The following is a 10,338-nucleotide window of genomic DNA, read 5'->3' as shown; positions in this document are numbered from 1 at the left end:
GACGTTTCCTAGAAGTTTTGAGTCCGTGGCACCCGGCCCCGCCACCGGGGCAAACCACCAAAAGTGTCTGCCCTCCTGGATCGAAGGGTCGGACGCTGCGTTCAAAAACGACCTCATACGGACTTCCAGGCTGCGCCGGGGGGCCCAGGTCAACCGCCCGCCACATGGTGCGGCGAAATTTTTCTAAGTCCCGCGTCCGACATCAGGTCAACCTGGGTCCCCGGCACGAGAAGCGCCCCCGTGCCCGCCCGTCGAGCCGGGAGCGCACCGGGGCGAGCCCGGAATCGTGCCCGGGCTCCTGGAACTCCCGCCCGGCCTCGCTGCCGGCGTGGTCCCCTGCAGAGCTCCGGGGAGACACCCACTCGCAGAGGGCAGCCCGGGCCCCTGCTGCCTTGGCCCGGGCCATTCGCCCCCTCCCGCGGGGCCCCGCACGCACGCCTCCGAGTTGAGGGGGGCCACCCCTCCCGGGGAAAGCGGGTGGGAAGAGGGCGCTCGGGCTCCGGCCCGGCGCCTGCCTTCCCTCCCCGCCGTCCTTCCCCGTGCTGCGCGGCCCCCCACCTCCGAGTTGGAAACAGTGGGTTATACATCCATCTTAAGAATCCAGTGACTACAAAAACTGCTTTGCTGCTTTGTCTTATAGGAATCCATAGTAGCAGTGCAAATCAAAAACTGCTCTCTTTGTTCTATGCGTTCTTTAATGCGTTTTTGTTCTATGCTGTTTTTAATGTATCTCTCGGTTACTTACAGAGTGTCCATATTTCTGAAAGAAAACCAGGCCTTGGCAATTCAGTGCCATCTGTAAAGTCACCCACTTCATAGTTAGCTAAGTGTTGCAAGTAGCTGAATATGTATATAATTTACTTTCACAAACAGAACATCTATGAGGTTAGAAGTACATTATTCCATGTTTTGATTTTACTTTTCAAAAATCATTTAAGTGCAGTCTCCATATTGAAACGTTTTTGTGATATCTTTTCCTTCAGATAGCAAGCACCAGCTCTGTGGAGTCTATGCCAGGAGCAGATGGCTGCAGTGCATTTGGAGGGGTAAGTAATCATGAGATGAATTTTCTTATTGAGAACACTTTAGAGTGTGTCTTTTGTGGCAGGAAAACATTGAGAGGAGGATGTAATGTACTTTTTAATGCTGTATTGTCAGCTGCTTTTCTGGCATAGATACACTTCAGGATGAATCTTCACCATGTGTTTGTCTGTCAGTGGATTTGAGTGGTATATTTTGGCTGCTTTAATAATATCCCTTACATTGTATTTTAAAGAAAAGCAAATTATAAGAAGCCCAGCATATAAATTTATATTTGAATCGCTCAAAAATACTAAACTAAAAATTTTCAGAATCATTTCAAATTTATCCTTGTCTGATGTTTTCCCCCTCATTCTGCTGTATTTTAACTGAAGAATAACATCAGCATGATCTGTGAATTGTATTGCATATCACAACCTTAAGCAATATTTGTTTTTAATAACATCTCTTTACAACCATCCCAATGTGAACATGAGAAGTAGTGCACTCTGCTTAAAGCTTATACATATAAACCACTTGGTGGGAGTGGTGGTCAGCAAACTTGTAGCTTCCTTCTCCTTCTCCTGTGAAGAAATACATAAAAGAATGAGATCTTTTTTGAAGTATTACATGTTAATATAGGTGGGCACTGAGGAAATAATGCGAGAAATTAAAGAAACATACAAAACAGTATGTAAACACTTTGTTATAGAATCTGGTAATCATATTATTAACACAGTATACAGTATTTAATGATAGTTTTTGTATACACAAGTGGAAACTAGCCTAAACCCCAGCTTGAAGTGTTCAGTAAGTATGTCTTACAAATAATCCTATGCATTAGAGAGAAACTGAATGTGGAAAAGCTTTCTTTTAAAAATGCTAGCAGTGTGGCAAAGTTTAAATCCTACTATTTAATATAAGTTTGCATTCCACTTCATTCAGCCTATTTTTGAAGAGTCATTCTGAAATTATGCACTAAAACATGTATTTGTGTGTAAGTTGGTAACCTGCACATGGAAAATATGAGGCTGAGTGAACAAAAATAGATAACTGAACTTGCAAATACTTTCATTTGTACAGCTGCCTATGTAAAGATCTAATAATCTTCTACTTACCTTCTTAACATAACCTGCATGTGTAATTTAGATACTTAAAATTTAAAGTCCAGGTACAGAATAAAGGAGAGAAACATAAGGAGGAAATAAATAACAAGAAAACCACAGAAGCACAAAAACAGTTGTGAGCTTTCTTGGGCTTCTTCCCTTCTTCTCAGAAGTGAAAGGAAACTGAAAGAGCTCAGCTGTGATGTCTGCTTGTCTGATTCTTTTTTCTCCCCACCCCCTCCCTAGCCCTGGATTCTGACCTTGCAAACACTTATTTTTAAGTGTCACTTGTTCTGGATAATAAATTACTGATATATTTTATTCCATTCTTTTCCCCAAATTTAACGTTTTGATAAACACTTCATCAAAATCTAGACAACTTTTAGACAACTGTAAAGTACAAACAGCCTAGCAATCACAACATTGTGGTGTGTGAAAGAAGCTGTTTTGAAACCCAGTCCTGTAAAGACTTGACAGTATACTTAATTCTTTCCCTGTCAGTAGTCCCCCTAACACAGTACTTGGTCATGTGAGAAAATTAAGCCTTATGATTATTATTTTACTTAAATAGTAATACCAGAAAGTTTCAGTAAGCATCAGGCTCCCTTTGTGAAAAATCTCATTCTGAGCATCTATAAAACTAGGAAATTCAGTTCAATAAATGAGATGAGAGACTTCAGTTTGCTGGGCGTTCATACAGTTATTCACCGCTTCTGGTCTGCATTCATGTGGCTTGCTTTCAGCTGTGTGAATGTAGACCGGGAGTAGCATGTGCAGCTGTTTGCTGCTCCTGGGAACTGCTCAGGAGGCCTGGTGTAACTAACAAGGAGTGGGGAGAGTAGTAGGCAGGATCCAGGGGCTAGGAGGTCCATGAGGTGCCTTGCTTGAGGGGGAGGGTTCGGGAGTTAAAAATAGCCCAGTCAGCATGTGCAGGGGTGGAATAGCACACCCAGGGGCTGGCACAAAAAGCTCAGGTTTTCCAGCCCCAGGGGTGCACCACAAGTGTGTACAGGTGTTTGCAAGTTTGGGTTAACCCTTTCTTAGATCACGTTAACCCTTTCTCAGTCTAAATCAGTTCACCTACTCAGGGCATTTAGATTGATTTTACTCTGGATAGGTTGATCTGAATGTAGCCCCTGTACATGCCCTAAGCAAGGAACTCCTCGGCTTGGGGTTAGGGGAGCTATGACAACAGCAGTGTAGCTTTCAGAGTGTGTACTTGATTCAAAGCACTTCCTTGTTTTGCAAGGAACTATTTTCAGACAGTCTATATTTAGAAGTAGGTAGCTCTCTGCTCTCTCACCCATGCTTTTTAAAGCAAGCAGACTGTCTCTTTTAATGTAGTTCAGTGCTTCCAGAAGGGAAAATGTTTCCTTGGTTGTGTTGCCAGTTCTTCAGCTCAGTAACTGAATAACCATGACTTCTTCATACTTCACTTTGTTTTTATAAAGGGACATTCACCTGCTTCAGTGGGACATTATGAAGCCTTATTAAGATTTAGAGAACTTTAAATGAAAGACCTTTTTTAACATTCATTATGTCATGGGCTGAAGGGCCTCTGTGCCATAAATTAAAATACATTCACATAAAAACTATCAATTCATGCAAATATTGTCCTCGACCACAAATCCCAGCCACTAGCATATCTGTCCATCCCAAAGCCTGACACTTTAAATATATGAACCTTTCATATCTGAAAGCTGGCTCATCCAAGCTACTTCATCTAATAGCAGCTACTGCTGAGATCCCTTAGCAAGACTATGCTCTTGGCAATTGGGTGTCTTTTAGACTGTGGATGTACACATCATCATCTGATTTTGGAGCTTCCCAGTGTATTCCAAATGGGCTAACTGGCCAGTCATTAACTGGCAGTTCAGTTACAATTGAGAAATTTTAGGCAGTTGTTTTTCCTGGCTGTATATAGCTACGGGAATAGACAGGTAGAAGCAGTAGTATTCTTTTTCATATTCTTTGTGATCTCTGTCACAGGCTTACCCTAAAGGTAGGAATGATCTCACCAGAGGTATTTGTACCAAGGAAGATTTGATTAACTTTGTGTTTCATCTCATTCAAAAGTCAATGTTAAGCTGCATTCATAATGTTTTATCATGGTATGGATTGTATTACTCCATCTGTATGCATCATTACAATTTTGGGACATAGCTGAATCAAAGGTTATGTCCAGACTGCTAGTTAACAGCTGTTTATATGTTAAAGTATTTTAGGAATGCATACCTAATAAACAGAGGAAGGCAAAACTAGTAAGTATCACTGGCCAGTTGTGTTACTAGGGCAAAAACAATTGCCCTTCCAAGCACGTGGTAGAAAGGGCCATTATTGAAATGGTCCCCCAAAATAGTGTCTGTCTGTAATGGGACAAATCATCCCTATAATAGCAAGTGCATTTCAGGGAGATGGACCATTAGGGGAATTTGAGATGCCCTAGGAAGGGAATTCTCAGACCTTTCAGCAAATGGAACAATGTTATTTGGTGGGTAGGGGGTCCTGAAGGTAGTTGGGAGCTATCCATAAGGTAGTAATTGTCTTTGGATTATCCCAGGCTTGGGGTGAGTCCAGGTGACCAGCTGTCAGGATTTGGCAGGATCAGTAGAAAGGCTGATCTTGGGAAATATTGGCAGGACTCCCTGAAGGACTAGGTTGTAGCCAGATGAGAGAGTGAGAAATTTCACGTCTTTTTGTTTCATCTTTAAACTACATGGTCAAAACTTTTCTTATACAAATAATTATTTTCTTCTACATAATAAATCCTTCTGTTTTGTTACCTTACTGCTTGCCTGTGGTAAAGAGTAAGTGATATTCCAAGCTAGCCCCTTGGAGGGACCTGGAACTCTCAAGGGACAACTACCTGGAGCAGGAAAAAAATTCCTCTGCTGCAGCTATAGGGTCTGAGGAAAGGGCAGTGGAGCTGAGGCTTGCAGGTGTGAGCATTCATCCCAGGGACAAGCCTTGGTCTATTGCTTGAGACAAGCAGCAGTAAAACAACAGGGAGAAAATTGGGGCTCCAAGGATACCCTATGAATAAGTTTATGACCGTCACCTTCCAATAAGGTATCTCTCACAAGGCTTAATTTTGCCGTCAGTCACACCCATGTGATCTCATTAACACTAGTGAAATTACACAGTACAAATAAGCAAACCAAAAGGCTTATTGTTCTTGATGCAAATTGTAAGTGTTTAAAAAAAAATCCAGTAATAAAGTACACTGCTCAAACCGTTTCAGAAGGATTCTTCCCTTAGTAGATGAAGGGAAATGTGCTCTTATAAGTGTTTAATTATCATGAACATCAAAATTAGAGCTGTAAAGAAGTTCTTCATCAATGGGTGGGTTTGGCCACTGGAAATGCTGAGGAGGAACTGATGCTCTTTCAACTCATGCTGATTAGTGAAAGTAATCCATTTCTCCTTAATTGTAAGTCTTTTTTGAGCAGGTCTAACATAGTCTGAAATTAAAATTATTGGTAGTGGCTCATCCCAGGCATTTGTAAGTGTTTCATTGTCATGATAATTCAGTGTCACATTGGCTACATCTGGCTCTTATCAAGTAAAGTGCATTTGAGTTGGGTGAGAGAGATGGCATGGATTCACATGCATGCTTTTCTACTGAGTAGTAAATGTGTATAGAAGGAGAGGTCTAGCAATTTCCCTATGTGAGCAGATATGTATTGATGTGCTTCATAAAATGTAATTGCTGGACATCATATGTGCTGTGTAAAAGTTTGAAATTTTGCCTTGGAAGCAGTGAGGAAATGAATAAAAATGAAAGCACAAATTAAAAATGAGGAAATGCATTTTAATACTCTTGTATAGAGCTAGAGCTCACTGCTAGCCATTTAGCAGTACCACATGTTTAATACTCTTGCAGGTCAGGTGGGTCATACAACTGTATTCAGGAGCATTCTGCTTCTAAGCCAGGGAAAAATTACCAGAGAGAGTCAGTTCAAGATGATGAAAGACTCAGTGGTGGAGCCATTAATTTAGCACCAAGGCTCTTCTCCATCTCCCCTTCCTGCACCAAAAAGAAGAGTAGAAGGTAGAAGGAAGGGAGTGAATGATGCAGCTAAGGAAAGAAGTAAATGAGTGTGCTGGGAGCTTTATGTAGAAAAACAGGCAAAGGCTAAGATAAGCAGAAGAAAACAAGTGGGATTAAAGCAAAGGGAAAGAGTGAAGAGAGGCACTGACTGAAAAGGTGAGGGACAGAAATATCGCTGTGGGAGACTGCTGTGGTTTAGAGGACAGAGAAGATTAATAGTAGATGTGGTAGATGCTAAACATGGACTAGAGGAAGAATGCGTGATGGGTAGCCAATATATTCCTAACACGTTGATGTTGGCTTCTCTCAGGCAAGACTTTCCCATGGGATAAAAATACTAAAGACAGTTACATTTCTTCCCATACTGCCTTTGCTGAGAGCAGAAGCAAAATGAGTCAGAAGCAAAGTCAGAGTTTCTTGAGAAATGAGACACAGGCCTGGCCCTCACCCTTTTAATTCATTGGGATGAGAGTGACTCAGGATTCAAATTTTTGTCTAATCGTTTCTTCCCAGATTATATTGCAGTCAATGGGAGTTATGCATATTCAGCTTGTCTCTGAATATCTCTCTGCTTCAGCAGCTCAATTAAGTCAGCTACATATTGGCTGTTAACAGAAATTAAAAAAAACACAAAACCATGCTTTACCAAAAAAAGCAGCACATTAGTTCGACCTGGCTCGCAACATCTGTATAGATTGGACACTTCAGCAGGGCTTTTAGTTGTTTTAATCAGCTATTAGACAAAAGCACCAAAAAAGCCTCACTAAAGTGCCCAACCTATACAGACCTTGGGTGAGCCAGGTCCAGCTAACATGCTGCCTCTTCTGGGCATGTGCTGTTTTCAGTGCAGAAGTGCACTGAGTTTAAGGTGCCATATTTTGGGGGAGGGTTTAATGTCTGTGAGCAACCATTGATTCTCACTGCAGAGACATCACTCATTTATAGACTTCCACTGGGCTAAGGAGAAAAAGTGCCTTTGAAAAAGTGGTGAGATTCCTTCTGGGCTAGTACCACCAGCTGGCAATGAGTGGGCTCCTCAGCCATGCTGATTGCTCTCTCTAAATTCCCAGCTCTCTAAAACCCCTCTCCTCCTCCTCCTTCTTATTAGGGTCTTCAGAATTTTTGAAGTTGAAATTATTTTTGCAGACAGGTCTCAGGCCACATGATTTATCTCTTAGCATCTTTTTGAGGAGAAAAGCTGTGTTGGAGTGGGAGAGGCAGTGGATATGAGGAGCAGGTGTTCCTCTATGTACAATTGCCGGCGGGTCAAAATGCAATTTGTTTCTTCATCTGATGATGCCGATTCCTTTAAACTGTGCTGACAAAATGATGAAGGTTGAAAATGTGGTGAAATTGCTGCTTAGATCTTTGTCTTAATTGATTTCTGGAGTTCCGTATAAACTCCATAACAAACAGAAAATGCCTCTGCTCTTGCTTTCACTTGTGGGCAAATCATAAAAACTTATTAGACAGCATTTTCTCTCCAAATGTTGTGAGTAGATTGAAGCAAGGGATGAGGGAATGAATTAACACAGCTCTTTATTTGTTTTTGTTTTGAGAGAGGGTAAATCTGATGTGAATTTGCTAATAAAACTACCATACATTACTGTATGGTGTGACAGATTTCTTCTCTCTAGATATGATAGAGGCCTTTGCCAGAGTAATTTGGTGTATACTTTCTATAAGCAGGGGGCTCTGCAGTATCTGTAATAGTGGGGGGTGCAGTGGATGCCTATAATTTTCCTCCTCTCCTTTCATGGGCACCAAAGACAATCTAAAGCGAGCAGCACTGACCAAGGAAAAGGTGCAGTCAAGATGGCTAGGAATTAATGTATTTAAATTTACCAAAGAGATGCTGTAAGTATCTATAGATTTACGAGTTGGACAGCGTCAACCTCAAAACTGTTCAATGCGTCAGAAATGTTCTCAACTAGTGTGCTTGTCTCCTCACCTGCCCCACCCTCACTGAAACCTTACACAACCAAGGGAATAGATCAACACTGCAACAAGTTTAAATCAATTCAGACAGTGTTGGACCAATGAGGAAGATGTGATTTCCAGAAAGAAGACACCTTCGCTATGCCTCCCCACCCATCTCCTTTTGCCAATAGATAGATGGAGTAATTCAATGGTTGTGCTGTCTCACAACAAGAGAGATGGCCCCTGTGAAGAACAGACCATGCTGTTTAGAGCCTTGTAGGGCCAACCAGCACTGGATGAGCTGATGTATCATTTGTTAACTGCAGTCTCAGGCTATCCGTATCACGAACAAGAGAAGAGTTTCCTTAAGCATATCTGTATGAGGAACATACACTGGGAAGAACTTAATAAATATGGTAAAGCTGAGTGACAGAGAATTATTTTGCAATATGCAATTGTTATACAGAGTCCTCCATTTATAAATTTCATTTCAGGCTGATCCTTGCAGAAAATCATCCAAATCCAAGCGAGACAAGGAAAAGCAGGCTTGCAAAAGCTGCAACGAGAGCTTCAACTCCATCACCAAGAGGCGGCACCATTGCAAACAGTGTGGGGCAGTGAGTATTGGAAGCAAACTCTAGCAAACGTTTCACTTCTGGCAATTCAGTTAGTGTAGGTGGAACAATTTAAATGTAATATCAGGTCCCAAGCATTTGGGTAATTTTTGGACCTCAGAAAGAGCTTATAATTTGTCAGCAATTTGGCTGAAGAGCACTGGAGTGCTCAGCAAGTTCGTGATAGAACAGATCTTTCAAGCTGTGCTGTCCATTGGGAGTCGAAACAGAGCTGTATTCTTGGATGGAGGTGTTGAAGAGACATGCATCACACTGCTGAAAGAAAGATTCCTCTCCCTTAGGTTTTTATAGTTTACAGTATTTTGAACAGGTTTGTTTTTCCCTACAGAGTTAATGTGCCATAAACATTAACCAACGATGAAATAAACAGTCCAGAACATTCCTGTGTTAGCAGTCATTTCATAGCAATTCTCTAGTTCTGATTGATACGCTCAAAGGAGACCTGAATATACAATATATTCAGAAGCTCACAGAAGGCCTGAATATACAATGTTAAAGTGATGAGATTGCATTTTCCCTTGTGTGAAAATAGAGGCGTGGTGCTTTTTGCCTAAGAAAGTTGCCTGCTGCACTTAAAAGGTCTGGTGAATCCAGTGGTAGTAGCTTAATGCCTGGATATTAAAGGAGTTAAGAGCCCATCTCCAATTTAATTTCAGTGCTATTTGGATTCCTAATTCTCTTAGGTTCTCCTGAAAAATCCCAGCCTAAAATAGCATGCGATCACGGTTTGAATTACAATTTGTCTCTTGGGAGGATCTGCAAAATAAATTGGGCTGCCCATCTCGATGCCCTAATAAAAATCAGAGACTCCCTCAGGTTATGATTTTCAAATCTTATGCAGGGCTCAAGCTCCCCTGTAATTCGAACCCTGTATGAGATTAGTTTCTTTATGACCTGCAACCTTCTTCTGTGCTGTTAGTTTCACAGTTTGGTATTCCTGATTTAAGTAGTTTAAAAATAATCTTGTTCATGATGTGAAATGGAGGTAAATTTGGTCTGAAGAGAGGGACGCAGGTAAGAAGATATTTTAAAAAACCTTTTTAAAAGCTTTAGTCTTAGAAATAAAATTACAGATTACACAGTCAAACTGGAGCAAGTGCTCTTGAAGCTTCAGGGTTTTTTAAATAATTACTGCAGTTATCACATTCATTTTCTTTGGGGTTGAACTGTTATATCAAAGCTCAATTTTATGGAAAAAAATCAAATAAAAACCTCCCTCATGGACACAAAGACAATAAAGAGAATTAGTTTATTAATAATTTAAAGTTAAATAAACAATTGTTTGTCACACAATGCTTACTCATGTGACAGTAATATGCAAATGAAAGAAGTTAATTTGCCTTAAGCTAGGACGTTCATATTAAAAAAATAACTGCTTTTGTTTGCACATTTCAGAAAAATGATGCGGCATTTAACAGTTTTATACGGGGCATTTAACAGGAGGAATGTATAGCCATGTATATCCTATAGGTCTGCCTGTGAGAATATATTCTTCTGGCTGAAGAGCTTTCTTGTTGCATTATTGTATAATAAAATGGGAATTGAAGACAAATCCTACTGATGACTCCTGTATTGTGAGCACAAAGGGTTGATCCCTTCATCACAG

The 10,338-nt window shown here is 40.9% G+C and overlaps 1 protein-coding gene across 2 annotated transcripts in view; it reads left to right on the top strand.

Annotated features, from left to right (window-relative positions):
* FGD3 (FYVE, RhoGEF and PH domain containing 3) overlaps positions 1 to 10,338 on the top strand; it is a 228,930-nt gene that overhangs the window by 200,765 nt on the left and 17,827 nt on the right. For both annotated transcript variants that reach the window (XM_090021259.1, XM_090021260.1), the window contains 2 exons: positions 984 to 1,046; positions 8,592 to 8,714. In XM_090021259.1, the coding sequence (XP_089877385.1) occupies positions 984 to 1,046; positions 8,592 to 8,714 (186 nt within the window). The remainder of the gene's footprint in view (positions 1 to 983; positions 1,047 to 8,591; positions 8,715 to 10,338) is intronic.

Source organism: Crocodylus siamensis, chromosome 11 (assembly GCF_052110815.1).
Source record: "Crocodylus siamensis isolate JL-2025a chromosome 11, ASM5211081v1, whole genome shotgun sequence".
Taxonomy (NCBI): Eukaryota; Metazoa; Chordata; order Crocodylia; family Crocodylidae; genus Crocodylus; species Crocodylus siamensis.
This window is presented reverse-complemented; position numbering and strand designations above follow the sequence as displayed.